Below are 26,766 nucleotides of genomic sequence, written 5' to 3' on the forward strand. Positions count from 1 at the left end.
AAAGAGACATTTTTTTTGTTGTAATCGCCATCTCATATGTGTTCTCTATCAATACCAGGTGTTATTTTGTAAAAATGTGAAACGACGTCGGTGTAATTTGACTTTGAAGAGAAGCTGCGCTTTGTTACTTTCGTCCCTCATGGCAGGGACGAAAGTAACAGGGGGGTGGGTCAAAAGTAACACGACAATATAAACTGGACTTGTTCTTATTTTTCTTGTTTTTATTTAAAATGTCTGACAATGCTCTTGTTAATATGTGATTACAAACATATTGTGACCTTTATATTATTTAAAAATATATTAAATTTAATTTTTAGAACGAACGATCAATGACGCTCATTTGGATTTTTTTTTTACGTTTGTAGATCGCTTATTAGCGTGCTGATTTTCTCTAAATTCCTGCTATTTTCTCTAAATTACAGTGTGAATTGGTGTTAAATAAAATGTATTAACTTTTTTTTTTACTACACTACACCTTGAGATCAGTCAGAACAGATCTCTGTTGCCCTCCTGCTGACAGCCTGTTGTCCTGGTCCACTATGACTGGACCACCATGAGCAACTGGTCATGCCCTCCTCCTGCACTTCTCCACTTATATATGGTCAAATTGTTTACGTTGTGTGTTTTAATCCCTCCCGTAGCACGGTGACCATTTTTTTTTTTTTTTTTTTTGCACAGAATTGCTCATTGTTAATGTGTAGAGGGACGAAAGTAACAGGCCGTTACTTTCGTCCCTCCAGCGACTCCCGACACTCAAACCTGAGCTGCTTCTATACTGAAAAACTCTGACAAGTCAAACTTTATGATGTGTTAGAGGACTAATTAAAGTGTCTAACCATCATAATTATAACACCTGAAACGGTAAACACAGCTGATTAACCCAAAAAATTACCGCTCAAACGAATTTACTTTTCGTCACTGAAAACAGGTTCTTGAGTGTAACTCGGTCAAAGTCAGACATATTCTTAAGCTTTTTTGCAGTTCTGTTAGGTCCTGCATGATATACATGCTGACCAAGTTAGACATGTCAGACTTGTAAGGGCTCGGAGAAAATCGCTCTGTTACTTTCGTCCTCCGTTACTTTCGACCCTGCTCTCCCCTACTTTCTCACCTAAAAATGTTTGAAATGTTGATAAAGTGATATATTTACAGAGTTTAGAGGTAAAATGAAATCAGCTTCTGACTGCTGATTTCGACTTGGGAAGGAGGCAGGCTAACCCTTCCTATACACTCCAGCGTTTGAGCTAAGCTAATTACGGCCGATACGGCTCTATTTCCCTTGTTACTGCACGCACAGTCGAAAGGATGGTGTCTATCTGCTTGTCATGGACTCGGGAGTGAGGCAAAACACGAAAAAAAAAATGTTGGCGTATCACTTTAACATGATACAACACTGAAATGGTTTAAATCCTATCTGAGAAAAAGGAGGTTCTATTTCATCCCTCCTGACCGCCAGAGGCAGTGCTTAAGCACTGGATATCTACAATGTATCGCGCATGCACGGGTCAAGTACCAACAGATCCAGTCTATTGACGAGCCTTGCCACTCTCCATTAGCCCCATTGTATCGAACTTGGTTGCAGTTCCACCAGAATTCCACTAGGAGTGCTCGCGGGCGAGTGCAGAATGAATGGGGCCCTATGGAGCTAGAAGGCTAAATTTGTCCCTTTCACCTGGTAATAGTCAAAAAATCGCAAATATTGTTGTATTTTCTGCAAGATCAATATGGATTATAGGTTAAAAGTGAAATTGTTGAGAAGTTTTGTCCTTTCGATTTCCTACAGGTTGGGCTATTGTTGCCCATAAAACGCTAGCATTCTGCTAATGAATGCTGATTGGTCAGTGCTGACGTGCTCGGTCTGCCTACCTCTGTCGTCGATCCCGGCGGTGAAAACGGTCGCTAATTAACTTACCCGTAGGTTTTTAGAGGTTTACCACCGGCTGGTTAAATTCTTTTTAGGAGATAATGTTGGTCTCATTGATGAAATCTAACAATTGAAGCAGTAGCATTAGTTTATTGTTTGAATGAAAAGTGAAGCTTCATGTGTTTATTGGACAGAGAGCAGTGCTGCCTAGGGGCTCTGTAGCCTACGTTCACCACATTTACATAAATAAATAAATGTTTTACAATTAACTGATCGTCTGCATTAAATGTTTTTTGTTTTTTTTTTAAATTTTTATTATGTTTTATAACATGGTTACGGTCCGCGGTTCCATAGACGGGCTGGGCGGGCTGTCATCGTGCTCTGAGGTGACTCAGAAATGACCGTAAAGCAGCACCTCTTGTCTGTGACGTCGTCATGTTTTTTTGAACAGCTTTTTAGAACAGAAAAGTGAACTTAAAAAATCCAATATTCAGCCAAGTGCATTTTATTGCTTCCCCCTTTTGATAATAATATTCAAATTACTTGACAAAAAATTATTTCCAGAAAAAGTGGATTTTTAGGGGTGTATCCCCATTGACTCCCATTCATTCTGCACTCGCCTGCGAGCGCCCCCACATGGACAGAGACGTGTTCCGAAAACCCGGAAGTAGGACGAGAGTGGCACTTCTCCTCAATATTAGAAATTCTCTGGTACCAACAAAGTCACCTGTGACCCTTACGTGACCCGAGGTAATAAGTTATGGTGTCACCTGAGGATAATTTCGTTTTCATCTTCTCGCACGCATGTGTGGTTGCATCGGATTCTTGTTGGAGCACCGCTTTCTTTTTTGTGTCATCGGCAGCCTTGCGATCTGGTGGTCGGAGCTGCAGATGGATTGTTCGCCCTCCAGAGGCTGTGGCACGCTGACGGTAGTAGCTACTCAACGTTTGGAAGACGATGCGAAAGAAAGGTAAAGGAAAGTAGCTACGTTGTACCGTTTTGCGCAGCCAGAGCTGTAGATTTTTGTTAGTGCCACTCACTACGTTATTGATTGCAGCCCTGTATCAGCTGTCGCTTTGTTTTCTCTTTTTTTTTCTCCTGGTCCCGGTCACCGTGGGTACCGGCGTTCATGCTCACACCCAGGACAGGAACCGCCAGCATATCAGGGGCCAGCCGAGGACGTCGCCATCTCCATTGCGGCATCTGCAACCCTGTTTGGAGAATCAATGGGGGACGCACCATCTCAGGCTCCAGAGTCGCTCTCGCTCTCGCGACTCAACATGCCGCAGGAGGGCCCTGCTGCGGCCAGCGCGTTTTTCAGGCGGCAGCAGGCTCCAGCAACCTTTGCAGTTCGGAAGACTACATCAAAGAGCTGCATGCCTGCTCTACCTCAGATGCACGAGCGTTTGCGGCAATGCAGGACGCAGCGAAGTATGGGCTGGGACGCATGCCGGCAGTGGAACCAGTCATCGCCTCACTGATAGTGGCTCCGGAAGAGACGCTCCGGCGGGATGCCAGGTGCCCGCGACCCCAGTGTCAGGTCCCGGACGACCTTCTAGTCAAGGCATATGATGCGGGGGCAAGGATGGGCCGCATCGGAAATGTCCTCTCTCATCTCATGCTGGCCCTTTCGGCGTCCCTCCAGCAGGGGACGCCTGATGTGCTTGTATCCAACTTCAGTGATGTGTCACTGCACTTTGTTAACTCTTTGTTTTTTCCTTATGTTTTTATCCTAAACTGCCCGAAGTTGTTAATTTCCCTCGGGATGAATAAAAGTATCTATCTATCTTTCTATGAAAGGAACCTGAGCCCAGGGCCAGAGACTGAAACCCGAGACTAGTACTGACACCAGTTCTGGACCAGAGCAGAACAGTGGAACAACTCATTGTCCATTTCTGACTCCTTCCATTTTGGTTGAATATATATTATATATATAATATGAAGAAAGGTGAACTCTCCTGCTGCATTTTTACAGTGCTTAAACCTGATCAGTGTGTCTACAATTAAGCAATCATGTGTTTATGTACCTGGTGATTACCAGTATACCACCATCAGTGCTTTGGAATTGCAAAGAAGTGTCATCCTATCTTTTCCAGTGTATCAGGTCAGTCACTGCTCTGTTCTCATGCTCATTCATGCTCAGTCTCCTCTCCCCTTCATGTTGATAATTCACAGCTGTACCTCACACTAAAATCCAGGAATAAAAAGACATTTACAGTGCTGTAAAAAAAGAAAAAAAAAAGAAAAAAAAGATGACCAAAGAAGCTACCCAAACCCACCTGGAACCTTTGTGGATAATAATGACAAAGGTAACAATAGACTAATCATAATTAACTTTAATTGTATTTATTACATTATCAAAAACAAAACCATGTCTATTGAGTCGTATTAAATAATTCACATTTTGAAATACACCTAAGATGGATCGCAACCTGCCAATTTAATTTAACGTTACAAATCATTTGTTCAAGTTACGTTTTTCAAAGGCATCTGCTTAGTGTACATGACAGAGATCGTAGCAATTTAAATATTTATGGATGCTGAAATCATGCATGTGCATGTCCTTCTGTGAAAAGGTTACACACTTTTTGGAATGGGATTCAAAGTGTGTCCTTAGTGAAGTAACTTATGGGCTCAACCTGAAGGTGCTGCAGTGTGGATCAACAGAGGATGCTATAGTGTAGGATGATGTTCATATCTACCTGAGCTGTACAACACTTAAGTGGTCACATCATATATCTATAGGTTACATTCAGCTGTTAACCACTCAACTACCACATGTACCTAGAGAAAATAAAACTGACCTTAGACTGTCATTAAATACACCAGAAACTAACAAACATTTATGAAAATGTTTCTCCAGTATCAGTGTGTAAATAAGGAGTTTGATATTGAGTTTGATATCCACCCGAACACTGCAGTGTTTATGCACCATAATTGTTTCCTTCACCTTCATAGAATTTCTTAGTCAACTAATAACTAAAATGTTCTGACTTTAAAACAAAAAAACTAGTGAACATCTGTACTTGTGTTGTTCCAGTGTGTAGATGAGGAGTTAGCTCTGCAGACTGAGTGTGTGGCTCTGAAAAGAGCCTTTGTGTTGGTGTCGCAGCAGCTGAGCTGTTTACTTGGAGCTGGTGTACTTGGTGACGGCCTTGGTGCCCTCAGACACGGCGTGCTTGGCCAGCTCCCCGGGCAGCAGGAGGCGCACGGCGGTCTGGATCTCCCTGGAGGTGATGGTGGAGCGCTTGTTGTAGTGAGCCAGACGAGAGGCCTCGGCGGCGATGCGCTCGAAGATGTCTGAGACGAACGAGTTCATGATGCTCATGGCTTTGGAGGAGATGCCGGTGTCGGGGTGGACCTGCTTGAGCACCTTGTAGACGTAGATGGCGTAGCTCTCCCTCCTGGTCTTTCTCCTCTTCTTGCCGCCCTTACCGGCGGCCTTGGTGACGGCTTTCTTGGAGCCCTTCTTGGGCGCGGACTTTGCTGGTTCAGGCATCCTGTTGACTAGACAGAGTCAGATGAGAGTGACGAGGAGGGAGCCGCTCTACTTATACAAGGCTGTATGCAAATACGACTGTGTGGCCCCTCTCCTCTGATTGGTTCAGCTGCTCTTCTTGAAGTTGCCGCGCACATATGTAGGACAAAGATCATTCATTCACTTCTCTCTGTCCTTTGACTAAAATCGTATGTTCCTTGAACAATTATAGAATAGAATAGAAGGACTTTATTGTCCACCGTAGTGGAAATTTGTCTTCGGCCTCTCCAAGACAACAAGCTCAAAAACATATCAAGACACTCCACAACATACACATAAAAACATAAAACAAGAAACAACCAGAATGATGTGCAAAATAGGCATAGACAACATAGCAACAGGTATTACAGCCCACGTGCATTCATCATTGTATCATTGTAAGGATATACCATCTCAAGTTATCAATTAAACATTTGTTCATTAATCATTCATTAAACATTTTAAGCCCCATCATGATAGATATACAGACAGTGCTGCACTCATACTCAAAACATATTTTTTAGGATTCAAAGTGTACCAAAAATGTTCTAAAATGTCCAACAAATATTCTAAAAATGTTTAAAAAGCAGTGGTTCCCATGGAGTCGCTGATGTTACTAGAACAAACCTGACTCTTAACATACATTTTCTGATTTATCTCACAATTTCATCTGAAGCTTGTGCTAATGTTGATTTTGACCCACTTCATTAGAATATAAAATAACAAATTAAAGAATTTGCCATGATTGACATTTGGTTCTATATCCTGTAGCCTCTGTTTATTAAATGCATTTTTCATGAAAATTGTCACTGAGCAATATTGAAGTAAACACCAGAGACACCCAGTGTTCAGATGAGTTCTCTTGAACATGACATTCTTATGTTCTCAGGTGTTACGAGATGCAAAACATTTGAACTAGCTAAATAAAAAGTAAGGCAACAACAAAAATACAAAAAAAGTAGTAGCCTATACTTTATTGCTTTATCACCAAGATGTAGTCTACACACAGCCAAAACGTGCAGCCAATATGTTACTTATGTTATTTAAACAGCAGAAATATAGGATAATGAATTAGTCTACTCTGGGACAAGACATATAGACTTTTGGCTCATCAAGTAGTTTATCAAGTTCTACATCCAGTGTCTGAAATGCCTAGAGTGTGATCTAAAAAAAATAAATTAAAAAAATAAAATAGACTACCAATATAAATCGAAAAGATATTACAAATAGGCTACATAGCTTTACTCGATTTCAGAATTTTTATGTTTTTGTATAATAACCCTCCTTCCGTCATCAGTGGAAACAATTTGCAACACGTTCATCGCAGTAGTGGGCAGATACTGTGTCGCTACATGTAGCAACAGAGAAACATCATAAGAAAAGGACAGAGCTCTCAGTGAGTGTGTGTGGCTCTAAAAAGAGCCTTTGTTGTGTTGTTGAGGTAAAGACTTTAACCTCCGAAGCCGTACAGAGTGCGGCCCTGCCTCTTGAGAGCGTACACCACGTCCATGGCGGTGACCGTCTTCCTCTTGGCGTGCTCGGTGTAGGTGACGGCGTCGCGGATGACGTTCTCCAGAAAGACCTTCAACACACCGCGGGTCTCCTCGTAGATCAGACCGGAGATACGCTTGACTCCGCCGCGGCGAGCCAGACGGCGGATGGCGGGCTTGGTGATGCCCTGGATGTTATCACGGAGAACTTTACGGTGACGCTTGGCGCCTCCTTTACCGAGTCCCTTTCCTCCTTTTCCTCGACCACTCATCTTGTCAGTTCAGTAGATGTCTACTCAATGCTGCAGGCTCAGCGCGTCTGTCCTTTTCTACCCACTGTGGGTGGAGCTTGGTGAGCGGCAAGAGGGAGGAGCAGGACTCTGGAGGGAGGAGGACGTGAGTGGACCAAGGCAGGAGAGAGATAAAGGGGGGGGGGGGGGGGAATAAAACAAAAATAAAAATAAAGTGCTTATGTGCTGCAAGTTCTAGAGACCGAGTTGGGTTTGTAGTCCAATGAAATCCTTAGCGCCTGGCACAAAAAGTCCATAAAACTACACAAAAACTTCTAATATTCCTACTTACTGCTCGTCCGCTGCAATTCAAGTGTCCTGAAGGGATATATGCTGCCTTCATGTGCTATGGTACAGATGGTATTTTGGTATTTACCAGTGCGTTGTGCTCATGTGCTTTTGTTGTTGTACAGAGAAAATAAAGATGGTGGACACACAGATTCAGACTTGTTACTTGGGTGAAACCATAGATATATACATGTGCGGCATCTATGTGTATATCTATGGGGTAAAACAATCTTGGATTGCTTAGTTCATCTCTTACAGCAAGAAGATGAATTATCAAAACTCAAACTGTAAATATTAATATTCATGGAGATTTAGCACTGGCTATTTGGCTAGCTTTTTAAAAGCGTTTTTTTTTACTGTACATGCACGCATACATAGCTGCTAACTGTTTTCTAAAGGCTTGCCTTGCTTACCATTAACAAATCTTGCATTGCTCGCTGCCATGTTGAAAAGGTCAAAGGTTATTCTCATCTCGGCAGCTCGGGCATCAAAAAACTCTACGAGCTGCCCAGTGGAAAATACCACATGAGTGGGTGTTCATGTGCACTTTTCACGTCGTCTTTTGGTATTTACCACAATTACCATAGCACATGAAGGCACCAATAGTCCAGAGTTTACTCGAAATTACATCATTTAGGACATTTTTACAGACTAAACCCCTCTCCCGGGTCTCCAGATGCACTTTGAGGAATATAAAACTACTCTGGAGTATTCATCAGCATGAGGGTGAGTCAATAATGACTGAATTTCATTTTTTGATGAACTATTCCTTTAAGGTGCACATAACAATCCAGCAAGGACAAACCTTGCCCCAACTGGACAGATGCATGACATGCTGTGAAACTTCATACTTGATTCAGCTTGATGTTCTTGTGTTCAAGTACCACTCACAGTTGAGGACTGGGTTGTCGGCTACAGCTACATTATCACTGTCTGTACTGCAGTGCAACACTTGTACGCAAGATTTCATTAAACATCTGGATTTGTACAAGAAGAAGCTCCGTGTCCCACAACTTCTAAGTACCACTGCCAAACTTCCAGCTTTGTCAACCACCCTCGTGGCACCAACAACCTCCAGCACTGTAAAACCAAATGTTTAGGATCTGAACACATTATTAAACACTTATCCGTAACATGTTTATTCAGGAAAATGTATTTATATTTTAAACACTATCCAAATGTGTTCAAACAAGCATTTAACAATGGAGATGATAGCGACACTACCAAATGATGTTAAATTGTATCAATTGATCTATCATATTGCAAAAATTGACTGAAGCAGAAAAGAAAGAAAATAAGCACAGAACAATGATTCCTTTGTGTAAGCGCCATTTATTATTGTTTTGCTATTTGCGCTGATTTATACTGACTAGGAATAAGTTTTGAGTATGCTTTGAATTTTGAGCCACCTGTGTTACGGTTAGGTCTCATGCGGCTTCCGTAGAAAAAGCAGGAAGTGATGTGTTGTTGAACGTGTTAAAAAAGTGTTGAATAATTGAGAATAATGGCGGAGCGACATAGTCGTCTGCGTCAGCGTCAGCCAGCTCAACGAGTAAATCGCTCTCCTGTCATATCTCATGAGTGGTTAAAAGAATAAGAAACGAAGAAAACAACGTAAGAGCCACTACACTTCGAGTGTGTGTTCCTCCTTCCACCACCTTCCAAAAACTGTAAACCTATAGGGGAAACACTGGAATATATAATGGAATAATAAAGAACTTTCATTCAATGTTACATTTTATAAAATAGTGAAAGTGTAGTAAACCGCAAAGAATAGTAAAGATCACATAATACAATATAACATTATAATGTAGATATGAAAAAAAAAACACATTCACATGCACATGAAAACACAGGAACAAAAAACTATTCACATGCAGGTCATCTAAAAGGTCCTGAGGCCATTGTCTTTGAAAAGAATCTGAAATGGAGCATTGCAAAATAGGTTCTATTTCGTAAGAGCTATCGCTGTTGGGTTTATCCCGCTCGCGCATGCGCAGTCCTGAAAATATTCTTTCGCGCCACTGTGCCCTGCACGGTCCGCATCATGACTATATTACAACTGCGGACCCGGATATCTGCTCCCAATTTTTCTTCAGCTCGTAGACAAGATGCAGTCCGCTATGAAGAAGACGACTTCTCCCGCCGGAGCCATCTGCCTCTGCCAGAGCTGCCAGCTCAGATACATCCTGATTCCTGGCCATTGACCTTCACCCACGCTGCGACGTTTGCCTCGGTGCCGAGCACGCCGGGGTGGCCCTCACCGCCCGGGCAAACTGCACGTTCTGCGCACTGCTGCCCGTGGAGGAGCTGCAGCAGAGGGCCGAAGGCTTCGTGTCCCAGGTCGGCGACAGGAAGGGAGACAGCAGCTGGGGAGACCGCGCCACCTTCTCTGTCGACGAGGCCGTGGTCATCCTGGATTCTGGCAGGGGCGGGGAGCCTGGTAGAGGGGTTCAGCTCCCTCTATTCGTGGTTCCCCCCCCGGTTCTCCCCTCTCCCTAGTAGGACCTGGAGAACATCTACGCCGCAAGTGAGCTGCAGGACCTGCCGGGGATCATCAAGCTAGCAGCCGGGGTGATGAACATTGCTCTGCCAGCTGAGCCTCCAGCTCCCTCCCGTGTCATCCTGGGGAGCTTCTACGGCCCCGAGCCCACCCGACCACGCCCCCCTGTGTGGCCTCGGATGGAGTAGCTCCGGCCGTTTGTGACCACGGCCTTCACCGAGCCCGGGAAGCTGAAGGCCCCTGTTGCAAGGTACGAAGGTTTTTGCAAGGTGGACGGGCTCACCGCGTCTGCCTTCCCAGCGGTGCCGCCACTGGAAAAGGGCCTCGCCACCATCATCCTGCCCAAGGCCACTTTCTTTGGGAAGAGGAAGCCGTCTCCGCCGTCTCCCACAGGCTGTTGAAGGCTGGAGGAAACAAATCACAACCATTTTTTCATCACCGAGGTATTGGTAACATCAGTAGAAAAGGAAGACACTGTGAGATTGATCCGCATTGCTTTTAAATGGCCAACACTGTCCTGATAATTGTTACAACATATTGGAAATGATGTGACTGCAGGAAAAAACAAAACAAAACAAAACAAGCAGTTTTTCTTCGGATCGACCTCAAACTAAAGCGACACCATGAGCGGAAGAGGCAAAGGAGGAAAGGGATAGTGCTCCACATGCAGGGCCGGTGTCATGCCAGAAGTTGATTTTTGCCAGAAACTGATTTCCGGTCCGCGGGAGCGCGCACGGTCTGTTAAAGTTGTGAAGCGCTGATTCTGTGGCGCTATGGCTGCTTTCATTAGGCTCAAACAGCGCCAGTATGCCACAGTTTATATCGATGATAAGTATTTGTGAGACAATAAAACATATTTTAACACATTTGGCGGTGATGAACGTTGGCTGTTCAGAATGTAGGCCAATCAAGCGTTTATGAAGCGATCATTGAATGATCCGATAATGACGATAGTGTAAGTGAGAAAGATCATCAAATGTTGTTTTTTTTGTTTGTTTTTTATCTCTGTTTATGTGTTTGATAGCCTCCTGTGTGTCCAGTAGCCTAATAGGCCTATTGTTGTTGGGTAGATGGTGATTTATATCTGGCTTGTATTTAGGCAAATAAAGATATTTTGAATCGAGATTGTTTTATTTGTTTCTGCCTCAAAATGGCTTTATATCACTCAGCAAAGTAATACTGACAAGATTTGATGTCAACCAGTGCTTGAATAATGTGTAAAGGGCCATTACAATGTAAAAATCAGGGTATTTTACCTGCCAGAAATTGATTTACGCCTCTGGCACTGTACAGAGATGAATATTTTTGCTCAAAATGATTTGATATCACTCAGCAGAGTAACATTTACAAGATTTGACCTCAACCAGTGCTTTTTACCACTTGAAAAACGCATAAAGGGCCATTACAATGTAAAAATCAGGGTATTTCAGCTGCCAGAAATTGATTTACGCCTCTGTTACTGCACAGAGATGAATATTTTTGCTCAAAATGACTTGATATCACTCAGCAGAGCAACATTTACAAGATTTGACCTCAACCAGTGCTTTTTACCACTTGAAAAACGCATAAAGGGCCATTACAATGTAAAAATCAGGGTATTTCACCTGCCAGAAATTGATTTACGCCTCTGTTACTGCACAGAGATGAATATTTTTGCTCAAAATGACTTGATATCACTCAGCAGAGCAACATTTACAAGATTTGACCTCAACCAGTGCTTTTTACCACTTGAAAAAGGCATAAAGGGCCATTACAATGTAAAAATCAGCCTATTTCACCTGCCAGAAGTTGATTTACGCCTCTGGTACTGCACAGAGATGAATACTTTTGCTCAAAATGACTTGATATCACTCAGCAGAGCAACATTTACAAGATTTGACCTCAACCAGTGCTTTTTACCACTTGAAAAACGCATAAAGGGCCATTACAATGTAAAAATCAGGGTATTTCACCTGCCAGAAATTGATTTACGCCTCTGGTACTGCACAGAGATGAATACTTTTGCTCAAAATGACTTGATATCACTCAGCAGAGTAACATTTACAAGATTTGACCCCAACCACTGCTTTTTACCACTTGAAAAATGCATAAAGGGCCATTACAATGTAAAAATCAGCCTATTTCACCTGCCAGAAATTGATTCACGCCTCTGGTACTGCACAGAGATGAATACTTTTGCTCAAAATGACTTGATATCACTCAGCAGAGTAACATTTACAAGATTTGACCCCAACCACTGCTTTTTACCACTTGAAAAAGGCATAAAGGGCCATTACAATGTAAAAATCAGCCTATTTCACCTGCCAGAAATTGATTTACGCCTCTGGTACTGCACAGAGATGAATACTTTTGCTCAAAATGACTTGATATCACTCAGCAGAGTAACATTTACAAGATTTGACCCCAACCACTGCTTTTTACCACTTGAAAAAGGCATAAAGGGCCATTACAATGTAAAAATCTGCCTATTTCACCTGCCAGAAGTTGATTTACGCCTCTGGTACTGCACAGAGATGAATACTTTTGCTCAAAATGACTTGATATCACTCAGCAGAGTAACATTTACAAGATTTGACCCCAACCACTGCTTATTACCACTTGAAAAAGGCATAAAGGGCCATTACAATGTAAAAATATCACTCAGCAGAGTAATACTGACGACATTTGATGTCAACCAGTGCTTGAATGATGTGTAAAGGGCCATTACAATGTAAAAATCGGGGTATTTCAGCTGCCAGAAATTGACACCTCTGGCACTGCACAGAGATGAATACTTTTGCTCAAAATGACTTGATATCACTCAGCAGAGTAATACTGATGACATTTGATGTCAACCAGTGCTTGAATAATGTGTAAAGGGCCATATGTAAAAATCAGGATATTTCACCTGCCTAAAATAGCTGTTTCAATTGTGTGCGCCTAATACGCAATATGCGTAAAGTAACGCACCATTACGCACGGTTGAATAAGACGTCAATCTGGACGCTACAGCTTGGAGTATTTCTTTGGAGTCGACAACATGGATCCTGTTGTTTTTAACAACATCAGGTCTTTCCTGTGTGATGGAACCCTCCCTCCTGCATTCACTAAGGTCCAACTCAACAATTTCGAGATGTTGCAAGGTGAGCTGGATCATCTGGGGCACGCGTTGGGTTGTCATAGACTTAGGCCTATAGGCTAAAAAAATAATAATCCATCTTGTCTGTCTTTTGCGTCGTTTTAATTTTTTATTTATTTATTTCAAACGTGAATAATTGCCCGTGTGAGTGTGAATGTGTGTATCTTAATTGACCCTTGGATCAATAAAGTTTTATTGATTGGTTGATTGATTGATACGTTGCACGTGGAAAATCATGTTAAAGTATTCAAAATCTAGGTTTCCAAGTAAGAGTATCTCTCTTATGTGGTTATGTTCAGGATATGTTTGTTTCATAGTTAGTTTTGTTGTCAATTAACACTACCTACTGTTATTAACTAAAACACACCAAGCCAAACATGGTGATAACAGCAGCAATTATTATATTATAACTTCTTTATCTGGACTTTCTCACTAATTACTTAAATATTCAAAGGCTGGGAGATAAGTAGGGCATATCCAAATATAAATAAATGTATTTACTGTATTTGATCACAATTCATCAATAATTTGGTTTTCTTTTTATAGATGGTACCTTGTACTATGTGAGGCATAAGGGCCAGCCTAATTCCACCAGAGCTAAAGTTCTTTGTGGACAAGAGGAAGCCAACATGTCTTCATAGATTTTCATGCCAGCAGCCATGGTGCACACTGTGGGCAAAAAAAAACGAGAGAGGCCATCTCTGTGCGGTTTTACTGGCCTGGAATGTCTGAGGACATCCATCAGTGGGTCAGTATGAGCATATGCTTGCCTTTCCAATAGTCTGTGGTGGTTTTATATTATGCTCTTTCCTTGACATTTTTCATCCTTCACACCTCGTACGTAGCACACACAGATGGATAAAAGGAGAGTAATTTTTTTCATGTTTTTGTTGGTTTGACTTTATAATGTTAGGTTGCCCAGTGTCCTGAATGCCAGGCCAATAGTGTGGTCTTAAAGCAGGAAGTAGAATACCAACCCATTAAAGTAAGTAAAAAATTGAATCTTTATATCATCATCTTCTTTTAGAATAAAATATGTTAATAGGTGAAAATAAACATTTGCTGGAAATATGATAGGCATCTAATGAGTTATATTTTATGGGTTGCAGGTCACTGCACCATTTGAACTTGTGGGTATGGATCTTATTGGGAAACTGAGAACCACAGTCAATGGAAATCAGTACATATGTGTGCTGATTGACTACCTGACTAAGTGGCCCCAGGCTTATGCAATCAAATCCAAGACTGCACAGGAGGTCAGTCAGTGCATACTAGTGATGTGTCGGTCGCGAACGATCCGGCTCTAAGAGCCGGCTCTTTGAAGTGAACGACGGTTTTAGTTTTTTTTTCTCCTCTGCTTGTTGTAGTGAAAGCCACAGATCGATGGGGGAAGGGGGTAAAAACGAAACTAATCAACCAGCGCATCCAGCACGAGCCTGTGGCAGCACCTCTCTCTCTCTCTCTCTAGCTGGTGCGGGCACTCACGCAGGCACATGGACAGGTAGTGTAGTGACAGTAATAAACAAATGCGCTAAATCGCGCTAATGCGTTCAAATTGCTATCCTCACTTTCTGGCAAAGCCTTGCCAGAAAGTGACTGCCCCCTGTATTTCAGGAATGCAAAGAGCAATGTTCACAAAAATCTCTGGAGTAATGCTAGAGGTTCCTAGGGGCATGTACAGTGAATTTGGTAAATGTCACCCTTTCAGTGTCTCCCTTTGACGTAGTTCTTGAGAATGATTTGACCTCAGAAATGTGACCTCTAGTATGTGACCTGCCAAAAACTGATTCCAGCCCCTAAAATTGTGCGATGAGGGTGTTTTCTGCCCCAAAACAAGTGGGCTTGCATTTTTCAAGTGGTATTTCACCTGGAATGAAGTGTAATCATCACAATGTACCTGTCCGACAATGTCTCATGAACATGTTCTAACCTCTGCCCACTTGTGACAGATAATAATTTGAGCCAGACATTTTGATGGAAAACAGATTTAACAGATTTATTTTAATTTTTTAGGCCTTTTCTCGAAAATTGCATATCCATAATAAAATGAGTATATCTCTGCAACCACAAGGTCTATTTGAATACTTTTGGTGTCATAGTAAAGGGAAAAAAATGAGGAATTGCTGAAATGTGTAAATTTCAGTATATCTGTTACTGGTGAAGAGTAAATGAAGATGACACACAGAAAAAAATTAATAAAATTAATATTTGCCTAAAAAAAAATCATATTTTTGATGAGTGCCCTTTAGAATAATGCTGATGAAGCTCAAACTCTCTATAAAATCATTGTACAACATGTGAACATTGTCTCTGCAGTGGTTGATTCTGATTAATTGAAGCAGGACAAAATGATTGAGATTTTACTACAAAATATCCAGGCGAACTTTCCAAAATGTCCATTTTTGGCACAGCTTGGAACCACCTGCTACTATAAACTATTGTTTAATCTTTATTTTCACACAATTTGGATAAACTAACTGAAAATAAATCTACTGGAACCGATTGGAAATAACTAACATAGTGGATTCAGTGTCTCTGCGTCCTGCTGCACTCTGCTGCAGCTTATTTGGGTGGGTTTGGCTTTCAGCCTCTATCTCTGCAGCGGAGTGGTCGATTCGAGTGAGTGGCGGCTCATTTTAACCAATAGAGAGAGAGGAATGACGCTAGACCCAGGTCGATGTGATTGGCCGCACTGGCAGCCATGTGACAGCCATGAACCAATCAGATCAGCAGATCCACGTGCAGGCCAACGTGGGGTTGTATGCGCTCAGGCCGGCGCGCGTCGGTCTACGTAAAGGTACCATAAATGTCGGAAAATACATCACGGGACCGCGGTATCGAATCCCGTTTCGGGTCCCGCTTGCTCGCATTATTTGATGTAAAACTGCCTTAAATGTCGTAAAAATTACCATATTTGACTACTTTACATTAATATTGTCACACAAACAGCCCAATCCTTGTGAAAATGAACGATAATGTTGTTGTTTCAAGCAGTGATAAACAATGGTAATAAAAGTAATATGAATGTAAAATAGGCTACAGAAATTTTATTTCTGTATTTTCCATTCATACCAACACACAAAGATGTGAGGAAATGTGAAACAGGCTTATAAAATCTATAGTCAATCTAAGGAATGTATGTGACAGTTGATGTTAGTGTATATGACATATACATATACATTAACACCCTCTACACAAAACCCTCACAGGTCAGAGGAGCAACCGCAGTAAAAGGCTCATCTCCCTGACCTGCAGAACTGAAAGATTTAAGAGATCATTTGTCCCTGCTGCAATCGTTTTATATAACACTTGTTAAAATGTTTTGTGTTCATCTTTTTTGTGTCATTGTTGTGTGAGCTACTGGACTAATTTGAATTTCCCTGCTAGGGATGAATAAAGTATTCTCTATTCTATGGTGATTATTGTTACAGTACATAGTGTAAGTTTGTGCAGGTATTAAAAGCTGTAGATTTTGATTTAAGTCAACTAACCAAATAATGATAATAATAATAGAAAGATGAAGAAATCAAGTCACAGAAATCGCTTTCATACTTTTTTTAATATAGCAAGAAGCACAACAACAACAATAACACAAGATAAATAATAATAATAGTAGGCTAAGATTAGCAACCTAAATAATAAGATGAAATATAAATAAATAAAATAGAAGTAATAATAATAGTAAGACAAGCAACCTAAATAACTATAAGATGAAATATAAATAAATTAAATATAAATAAATATAATAGTAAGACAAGCAACCTAAATATTACATTTTAAATATAAAAATAAGATACGTAACAAAGATAACAAGTGAGACGCATGGCAGGTTTAGAGGAGACAGGCCGGAGGAGACCCAGTCCTCCGACCTATGGCAGTGTCCTGAACTAAAGCAGTGATGGTCAGACCCAGTCCTGAGCTATAGCAGTGATGGTCAGACCCAGTCCTGACCCACACTGCCATAGGTCAGAGGAGACCCAGTCCTCTGACCTATGGCAGTGTGGGTCAGGACTGGGCCTGAACTATAGCAGTGATGGTCAGAGGAGGCCCAGTCCTGAGCTATAGCAGTGTGGGTCAGACCTAGTCCTGACGTAAACATGGCAGTGTCCTGAACTAAAGCAGTGATGGTCAGAGGGCCCAGTCCTGAACTATAGCAGTGATGGTCAGACCCAGTCCTGACCCACACTGCCATAGGTCAGAGGAGACCAAGTCCTCTGACCTATGGCAGTGTGGGTCAGACCTAGTCCTGATCTACATATAGCTGTGATGGTCAGAGAAGCCCAGTCCTGAGCTATGGCAGTGATGGTCAGAGGAGACCCAGTCCTCCGACCTATGGCAGTGTGGGTCAGACCTAGTCCTGACGTATGGCAGTGTCCTGAACTAAAGCAGTGATGGTCAGAGGAGGCCCAGTCCTGAACTATAGCAGTGATGGTCAGACCCAGTCCTGACCCACACTGCCATAGGTCAGAGGAGACCCAGTCCTCTGACCTATGGCAGTGTGGGTCAGGACTGGGCCTGAACTATAGCAGTGATGGTCAGAGGAGGTCCAGTCCTCTGACCTATGGCTACGGGGGACAAGTGGAGGCAAGTCAAAGAAAAAAAAAAAAAAGAGGGAAATGAGCAAAGATAGAATTAAGAACTATACATCAATTTAAAAACTACTCTCTTGAACAACTTGAACTGAATGAAAGTGCAATATAAACTCCCACTGCATGTTAACATCTGGTCAGGCAGTAAGATGGATACAGAATAGAAACAAAACATTTTAAGCTGGAGGGTCGTCATTTCTGGCCCTTTTTCTCCCATAACCCCGCTGCTCCAGCACAGCCCTCCATTCGCTGTATGTCTGAGTCTCAGACTTCTCACAGTACCAGTTTCCAAAGTACTGGAGATGTGATGGTGGCTTCCTCTCCTGACTGCACTTGCTGCAAAGGATGACGTCTGTCTTCTTTGTGTACTTTCTGGTCACAGTACCACTGTGCTCCCTTTCTTCTTTCCTCTTTCTGTACTGCTGAGTGGTGTACGGGACAGATTCCTGCATCTGAGTTGATGGTGATGGTGTAGTTGAAGGAAGAGATGAAGGAAGAGAAGTTGAAGGAAGAGAGAGGTTGAAGAACATTCCAGGTGCAGACTGCTGCCCTTGGAATGTGCAGGGTCCTGGCACTGGAGGAAGCTGCGCAGAAGGAAAAATGAAGGGGAGAGAGACAGGCGGTGCTGGTGCAACGGCTGAAGCTTGTGGACGTCCTCTAAGCTTCGCCTGCCCAGCAGTGTTTGGTGGCAGGATGAACAGGTGAGGCTCAGCTAAAGTGGCAGGATGCAGAGTTGCTACTTTTTGCATTGCTGCAGGAAGCTTTCCAGGTGCTTGCATGGGTGCTTGTGGAGCTTGGATACCCTGCTGCAAAATGCTTTGCTCCTGTGACCTGCCACGCCTGCTGAACCTGTGAAAACATAAAACCACCAATATTAACATGCTTTTAATAATACACAAGATACACAATAATATTCCAATTTGATAATACCCAAAACACAAGAGAATGAACATCAATTGCTATTTGATGACTAAGATATAACAGCATGACAAAGCTGTGATCACAGAACAACTCATCAGATTTTTATTATTGCTTTTGTAAAATGGCTGCTTCATTTAGATTTACATGTCATTTACTGAGCCAGCCATCATGTCATGAAAACTGATTGAATGCAAACTGATATGAAATGGAAAGGATATCGAGTATTCTAATGTACTCACCATTGTGTCACTGTTGCAGCATTGACTTCTGGGAGCTGGAGAGTGGTGTCAGTCATCACTTTCGCATTGGTGACGATGCATTCCCGGATGTGCTTGTACACACGCGCCACCATCGTAAAACGAGACATCCTCACTCCCTCACACCGCACAGCATTGGGGTACAGTGCACAAAGCCTTACAAAGATGGCCTCCACCACTCTGTTACAGTCAGGCCACTGTGCAGGACTGTGAGCCCCAATGAAACACCTGAAAATGACAGAATACATATATCATTATCAATAATATACAAGTGTGTAATCAACGTGTGATCCTTACTCTGTGGTGTTATTGTTCAATTATCCCTTTTTGTTTGTTCCGTTTTTTGTTTTTCACATTTAGTCTTCAATGTTTTTGTTGTCTGTCTTCTTTTTTAATGAATGTTCCTATTTGTTTAAGTTGTTATTGTGCATCATATGTAATGGACCCCAAGAAGATAAGCTGATAAGATAAGCTTTGAAATATCATCTCTATCTTTAGTATAGTTAATCAGTGTCATTTTCTTTAAAGATGTTTAGACAATCAAGTCGCTGTGTTAACTTAATTTAACATACCTTTTGGTGCTCTCTACACCTGGTGCCACAATCTTTTTAGTGGCCCTGAATCGGCCCTGCTTTAGGGTGGCCTGGTGACGTGGATGGTAAACTGTCTTTTTTTTGTCATACTCCCCCAACGCCTGCCACAGGGTGATGACCTGGTCACTTTCTTGTCCTGTCAAGGCCAGACGGTGGTCTCTGAGGCCAACCAGAAACTCAGCTAAGTCCTGCACTGCTCCATAGCCCTCAATATTGTCTGGTCCAACCGAATCCTAAAATGAAAGATAGTTTTAGAACTTTTGATAGTAGCAATAATACTGTTAATCCCATGAAAGCACAGACTACAAAAATATAAATTTAAAAAAGGAACCTGGCCCTTACATCATGTGAAATGGACGCTTCTGCCATTAACTGGTCCACTGGGGAAAGAAGAAGGTAAATATTAAGTTGAAAGTTGTGTTATTATCTTTATGACGATTACATTTCCATGACAACAAATACCAAAACTATATTAATACTGTAGTAAAACTCACAGCTATGTGCTCCAGGAGGAAGTACGGTAGGGACCGCAGATGGTGATGTCACAGGTGATGGAGGGACAAGCGCAGATGGTGATGTCACAGGTGATGGAGGGACAAGCGCAGACGGTGATGTCACAGGTGATGGAGGGACAAGCGCAGACGGTGATGTCACAGGCGATGGAGGGACGGCCACAGACTGTGATGGAGGAGGGACAATCACAGACCGTGATGGAGGCACGACCACAGGCCATGGAGGCACGACCACAGGCGATGGAGGAGGGACGACCACAGGCGATGGAGGAGGGACGACCACAGGCGATGGAGGAGGGACGACCACCACAGGCGATGGAGGAGGGACGACCACAGGCGATGGAGGAGGGACGACCACAGACCGTGATGTCACAGGTGATGGAGGAACCACAGATGCTGCAGATTGTGTGGACACAGGAGGTGCTCTTTCTGTGGCAAAGGTCGGGACAGTGATGTCTTGAAAGTCCTCAACCTCCCCACATCCTTCATCCACCTCCACAGCAACATCTGATGTCTCAGACTCCTATCGCGGACTTGTAGTCCTGCAGCACTTTCCCTGTTTGGTGGTACAGGTACTCGATGCCCAACAGCTCACCTTTAAAATATAAAAACCATTGATAAACAATTAGACAACATATCAGGACAATATATAGTAAGTGAGTGTTAGAATGTGTTATGTCCTGTTGTTTTTTCTGTGGACTCTAACTTAAATAATTACAAAATCCTACTGTTATGTTCTAAGTTGTGTAGTTGTATTGCCTTCTCCCCCTAGTGGCGTTTAAGAGTAGCTAAAGTAGCAGTGAGCCACAACTGCAGCTATTTAGCTTGCATTGTGTTCTTTGTGAATATATTATGATAATTTGGTAACAATTTAATAATTAGCAATTATCTCTTGTCATTTCAGTTTTACAATAAATGTTCATGAGAATGAAGACGTCATTAAAGCTCATTCAACTCTGGACAATGTTTGCCATCTGTCAATTTGTGGACGCACACACTGAGGACAGAATAGAATGATTTTTATAAACTTGAATGAAAATGTCAAAAAAATAATATAATAGTCACCTACCAGTGTATTTTCTCGGCCCCACGTAACAGATCATCTTCTCGCCCATAACCTCCTCTGCCAGGGTGTTGACAGCATGGCGGAGAAGATGACTGTACGATTGTGGCTGTTGGACATCGCTGGTTGCTGCAGCAGCCCGGTCATTGTTCCACCTTGCGAGCCCATCCAGAAGGTACGCCTGGAAGAAGGTGTCACTTGCCAGGGTACCTGTAAGGAAAATTAAAATGGGGAGGGGGGGACAATTATTAATTGTTGTTACAATTAAATTATTAATTAAAAATAATCATAGTTCACTATTTTAATGAAGTTAGTAGAAAAAAGATTTGTATATTTACCTGGGATGAACCGGTTCATGTGTAGATGGAAGGACTCCAGCGACGTCGACCCTCTTGCACAGCGGTACGTCGGCAGACGGTGCCCTCCTTTCACAAGAGTGCCCGTCTGCGTGTACAGCTGTACACCTGGAGGATCCTGGATGCAGGCAACGTGCTTCCGCTGTGACTTGAGGATCTCTCTCATCCGGGCCGAGTTGATCAGAGGGACCCCCAGCGTATCACGGCCTGCATCACCATCAAAGGCCTGGATGAGCTCCTCGATCAGAGCCAGTGTCTCCTGGGCCCCACGGGTGGTCCTTCTGCAATGCAGAGCGAGCTCGCTGCGGCTGATGGAGCGCATGACATCAGCCTCAGACGGATGTTTGCGCTCAGCTTCCAGCTCTGCATGCTTGGCCTCCTTCAGCGCCGTCAGGTCGTCCTGGTCCCACATGAAGATCGAGTGGCTGAGGCGACTCATAAAGGTGGCATAGAGTTGGTGGGAGTCGGTGGTGCAGCCCACAGCAAACCTTCGCATGAAGTGCCATATGTCCAACCGAATGGCCATCTCTCCCCACTCTTCAAACATTCTCCTCAGGAGAGTGTGCCCACAGCAGTCGCGGTCGACATACAGCACCTCAGGAGGAGCCACCCCAGCCACTCTGTATCTTCCGATGAGGCCTTCGATCATCGGCCCAAGACCGAAACCCTCACTGGCAGTGAGCACGGACACGATGACCTGTCCGTACTCGTTCCCCACATTTGTTGCCCAGGTAGCCGTCCCGTAGCTGTGTCCTGCGAGCTTTCGGGCGATCTTCTTGGTCGAATCCATTTTCAGGATCCGGCCGTACAGAGATGTGATGCTGGCCTTGATCTCCTCGAGCCTCTGCAGGACATCCTGGGCATACACCTGCATCAGCCACCGGTGTTTTGGGACGACTGGCATTGCAGGTACTGGCTCAAATGTGAGGGGCAGGATCAGGCCTGACCTGACAGCGCTGGCAATCCCCTTGCAGTCAGTGAGGTACTGGACAGTCTTATGCAACCAGACCTCAGTGTGACGCTCCAGCAGCTTCTTCTGGATCTGGCTGCTGCTGTTTCCCAGGCCTCGCTGACGCATTAAACTTGCCACCTCGGTGTCACAGGCAAGTTTAGATGTAAGGATACAAGGGAACTGCACCCTGTGGCCGACATCAAGCTGGGAGACGACGGCATGGCTCCAGCTGATGACCTTCCTCTTGCAGTTGCGGCAGGCGAGGTACTCTGAAGCGACAAAGTATGTCTTCCCCACACCCACCACTTGCCTGACCTTCTGGTGAAGGCCAGCTGAGGACAGCTGTACTTTGTCGCAGCCCTCGTGCGGACAGGTGAGTTTCACCTGCCACAACTTCCTTGGCATCCACAGCAGCAGAGGGTGGCCGAAGTAGTTCTCCAGGGTAGGGGTCCGACAGATCTTCAGCGGCACTGGTGGTGGATGCCACCAAAGTCTGTCCACTCTGCTGAAGTCAAGCTCAGGGTGGCCCTGGGCTGACCACCTGAACAGAGCCTTGGCAATCCACCTCTGGTCCACCTCTGGCAAGATTTTTATCCAGCCGGCTGGAAGACAGACTCGTTGAGCTGGAGAAAAAAAAACAAGGAAATAAACACATTAATAAACAAATGCAAATTCACTTTACTCGACTCAGTTTTTCTTCATCATTCATTTAACTGACTGGCAGCACAGGGAAACACAGGAACATGGGAGCAAATAACACAGACAAAGGGAGACACTGAGCTAAATACACAAGGGAGACACAGGTGGTGCAGTCAGCACAGGTGAGACACATTAGGCAATCAAGGGCAGGGGGCACACAGGAAGACAGGACAAGGACTTCAAAATAAAACAGGAACTAAACTAGGTCAAAGACACACACAAGAAAACAAGACAGGAATTCCAAAGTAAAGGGGGGGGGCACACAAAGGACATGACAAAATTAAACTTACGTATCAGATGTTCATCCTCTAAACGAGTGGCCACTGCCAGCAGTGTGCTGTCATCCACCTCAGAGGACAGGGGGGGCGTGACCGAGGGCGGCTGGAGGTCCAAAGGCTGCTGTGGACAACAGGGGGGCGTGACCGAGGGCGGCTGGAGGTCCAGAGGCTGCTGTGGACAACAGGGGGGCGTGACCGAGGGCGGCTGGAGGTCCAAAGGCTGCTGTGGACAACAGGGGGACGTGACCGAGGGCGGCTGGAGGTCCAAAGGCTGCTGTGGACAACAGGGGGGCGTGACCGAGGGCGGCTGGAGGTCCAGAGGCTGCTGTGGACGGCAGGGGAGCGTGACCGAGGGCGGCTGGTGCTGCAGACGTGGTGCCGTGACCGAGGCCGAGGGTGGGAGCGCGGCCCAGTGAAGCCGAAGGCCCAGCAGACGTGGTGTCGTAGCCGAGGGTGGGAGCGCGGCCCAGTGAAGCCGAAGGCCCAGCAGACGTGGTGTCGTAGCCGAGGGTGGGAGCGCGGCCCAGTGAAGCTGAAGGCCTAGCAGACAGGGAGGCGTGACCGAGGGTGGGAGCACAGCCCAGTGAAGCCGAAGGCCCAGCAGACGTGGTGTCGTAGCCGAGGGTGGGAGCACGGCCCAGTGAAGCCGAAGGCCCAGCAGACAGGGAGGCTTGGCCGAAGGTGGGAGCACGGCCCAGTGAAGCCGAAGGCCCAGCAGACAGAGAGGCGTGGCCGAGGGTGGGAGCTCTTAGCCGTCCTTTTTTCAAAGCTGAAAACAAAACAGAAAGTAGGACAAACATAGACACTATGAGTTTTGAACAGCAATAAATACAAAAAAAAATACTAGACATAAAAAATGTGTTATACAAGTAAATGTTTGCTTACAAGGTTTGGCTTTGAGGGGGGAAGTCAGCCTTTGCACAGCCTTGGCCAGGTTCTGCTCCGGTATCCTCCTGGCCAAGAGTGAGCAGAGGGAAGAGGAGGAAGTGTGGTGGGAGGTGGGAGCTGTGTGCTGGGCAGCGGCGGCAGCAGGGTCCTGGGTGGGGGCTGCGTGCTGGGCTGTGTGCTGGGCAGCGGCAGCAGCAGGGTCCTGGGTGGGTTGGGATGGTTTTTTTGTAACATATTGCTCTTCCTTCATGGCAACGGCAATTCTGCCAGAAGGAAAGAGCTCCATGTACTCTTTAAAAGATATTTTACTGTGGGCATGATCAATGGAGTCTTTGCTCCCTCCAGTGGGGTCCCTGTTCATGGCTGCCACTAGATAGGCAGCATATCCCAGGGCATTTTCCAGAACCCACTTGAATGATTGCCCCCGAAACACACCAAACTGAATCTCAAAGAGACCCAGCAGGTGTGCTCGGTTTGTTGTATCTCCATTGAGCTTCATCAAGGCATTTTTGGCCTTGACGAGTACGCTCTCTGGAGACAGAGGCTTGACCCAGGGCTTCCCTTTATTAGCCTCCTTCACAGCACAGGCCTCAACAGTGTCAGTGAGGTTGAGGCTGCCGTCTGCCCGCCTCCTGAAGCGAGGTTCCATCTAAATAAAAAAATTAAAATATAAAGAAAACAGAAACAGGTGTTTATAACACAGTTATGAAAGAAGAGATGAACAAAACATTTGATAACACACACACACACACAGCTGTGCATATTATATTGCTATCAGTTATATAATCACCTTGAGTTATACTATGTTCTGTCTATGTATATTTTTTCCAACATCACAGAATCACTCAGAAATGTTTTATTCATTCATTTACATGTAAATATCACCACAATAAAACAGAATAGAGAAGCCCTCGTCACGCCCCCCCCCCCCCCCCCCACACACACACACGCCCCGCGTCGGAATTTGTACTGTACTGTAACTGCAATGTGCAGTGACATTCCTGGAGATCTGTTTGTAACCTAATGTTCATTCATTTAATTATTTAGCTCGCTAATGTCCTCAACTGGCAGGTTAACGTTACCTTTTTCCGATATTAACGTTACATTTAATGTACATAAACGTAATAAAAGTATGAAAATTAAAAATCACCGACAGCCTACTCCTCACGCCCGCGCGACGTCGGACCCTGTGGGCCTGCTACTGTACTGTACAGTGACATTACTGGAAATCTGTTTGTAACTGAATGTTCATTCATTTAATTATTTAGCTCGCTAATGTCCTCAACAGGCAGGTTAATGTTATTTTTTTCCAGATATTAACGTTACATTTAATGTACACAAAGGTAATATGAGTAGGAAGAGTAAAAATCACTACTGGAAAAGCAAACTGTAACCGTTAACGCAATGGCGACACGACAGGTAACAGTAAACTGCCGTTATTAGCCGGTCGTTAACATTACCGAGCCACAGGTTATTCATCACAAAACAACATTATAAATACATATACGTCTGCCAATTAATTTTACTGACAATATAATTTACTTACTTTCACAATGTAGTAGCAGGTTCGTTGTCGGCTCTGATGGACTTTTTTTTTCCTTTTTTTTCTCCTCTTCTCCTGGTAACCAGAGGCTTGACGCTGATTGGTCAATTCTTGGTAGAGCCCGCCTCCCATTCTTGGTAGCGATACGAGCGGTGATTGGCCACGACCGAAAATTCTTGGTAGATTCTTGGTAGCATACGGCAACGTGATTGGCTGTCACAGCTCGACTCACAGGCGGCAGGGAGCGCTCCGTCAGGCTCCGTGCAGGCTTCCGTACAGGGTCCTAGAGCCGTCGTATTTCGGCCCGGCTGATTCAGATGTAAACACTAGGCAGAGTTCAACTGGAAATATTGTGGATTTACCCATAACACAACCTTTTCACGGCAAAACAGCAAAGGTAAGAGCAAATGTACGACCATGTTTTGGCCACGCAGTGTCTGTTTTTGCTCGACTTTGCTGGTTGTTGTCTTCTCCCTCTGCCGTGCTGCTGCTAGCTGCTGTGTTAGCCGCGGTTGTTGAGGGACGCCCTGATGTTCACGTTCAGATGAGAGGTCGCTGATGTGTTTTGCATAATGTACAGTAGTATACGAGCCAGAAATGTGGCGACTGGGTCCACACAGAGGTGCTTTATGAAGTTTGATGTCTAGTTGTTTGTTTGAGTAGTGTTTGGGCTGTGTTTGGGTCATATAAACATGGTTTTTACACGTTGTAGCCCAGCTTCTGCTGTTTAATTTGACATATAATATGACCATATTCTTTCATAATCAGTGCACTGGGGGCTCTGTTATTGTTATGCATGTCTTCAAGTCCCCCAAATGGGGGACTCTGGATTTTAATAACACAGACAATGGTGCACGCACGCACCAATGGTACCACGCACGCACGCACGCACGCACTCACTCACGCACGCACGCACTCACACACACACACACACACACACACACACACACACACACACACACACACACACACACACACACACACACACACACACACACACACACATTCATTTCAAATGCCTTGTGGCACAGTTTGTTGTCCATA

At 44.2% G+C, this 26,766-nt stretch overlaps 3 protein-coding genes and 2 pseudogenes across 3 annotated transcripts; all 5 read right to left on the bottom strand.

The window, feature by feature from the left end:
- Positions 1-4,940: 4,940 nt before the first annotated feature.
- Positions 4,941-5,374, bottom strand: LOC146977638 (histone H2B 1/2-like). Its single transcript, XM_085794001.1, has one exon. The coding sequence runs from the start codon at positions 5,362-5,364 to the stop codon at positions 4,990-4,992; it is 375 nt and encodes a 124-aa protein (XP_085650127.1). The 5' UTR covers positions 5,365-5,374; the 3' UTR covers positions 4,941-4,989.
- Positions 5,375-6,827: 1,453 nt separating this feature from the next.
- LOC146977639 (histone H4) lies at positions 6,828-7,177 on the bottom strand. Its single transcript, XM_085794007.1, has one exon. It carries the CDS (start codon positions 7,142-7,144, stop codon positions 6,833-6,835), a length of 312 nt encoding a protein of 103 aa, XP_085650133.1. The 5' UTR covers positions 7,145-7,177; the 3' UTR covers positions 6,828-6,832.
- Positions 7,178-17,836: 10,659 nt separating this feature from the next.
- LOC146977640 (uncharacterized) lies at positions 17,837-21,528 on the bottom strand (annotated as a pseudogene).
- A 184-nt stretch (positions 21,529-21,712) lies between these two features.
- LOC146977641 (uncharacterized) lies at positions 21,713-22,557 on the bottom strand (annotated as a pseudogene).
- An 805-nt stretch (positions 22,558-23,362) lies between these two features.
- On the bottom strand, positions 23,363-24,828 carry LOC146977642 (uncharacterized). Its single transcript, XM_085794335.1, has 2 exons — positions 24,177-24,828; positions 23,363-24,060 (listed from the first exon to the last, which is right to left on the bottom strand). Exons 1-2 carry the CDS (start codon positions 24,826-24,828, stop codon positions 23,363-23,365), a joined length of 1,350 nt encoding a protein of 449 aa, XP_085650461.1.
- Between the last annotated feature and the right edge of the window lie 1,938 nt (positions 24,829-26,766).

Source organism: Trachurus japonicus, chromosome 12 (genome assembly GCF_045865225.1).
Source record: "Trachurus japonicus isolate A0001 chromosome 12, Traja_1.0".
In the NCBI taxonomy this organism is placed as follows: Eukaryota; Metazoa; Chordata; class Actinopteri; order Carangiformes; family Carangidae; genus Trachurus; species Trachurus japonicus.

Excerpts from the sequence above, each read along its gene's own strand:
- LOC146977638 (XM_085794001.1), bottom strand. The coding sequence starts at position 5,364 with ATGCCTGAACCAGCAAAGTCCGCGCCCAAGAAGGGCTCCAAGAAAGCC.
- LOC146977639 (XM_085794007.1), bottom strand. The coding sequence starts at position 7,144 with ATGAGTGGTCGAGGAAAAGGAGGAAAGGGACTCGGTAAAGGAGGCGCC.
- LOC146977642 (XM_085794335.1), bottom strand. The coding sequence starts at position 24,828 with ATGGAACCTCGCTTCAGGAGGCGGGCAGACGGCAGCCTCAACCTCACT. Across the intron at positions 24,061-24,176 it reads CCCCCTCAAAGCCAAACCTT|CTTTGAAAAAAGGACGGCTA; the intron begins GTAAGCAAACAT and ends TTTTGTTTTCAG.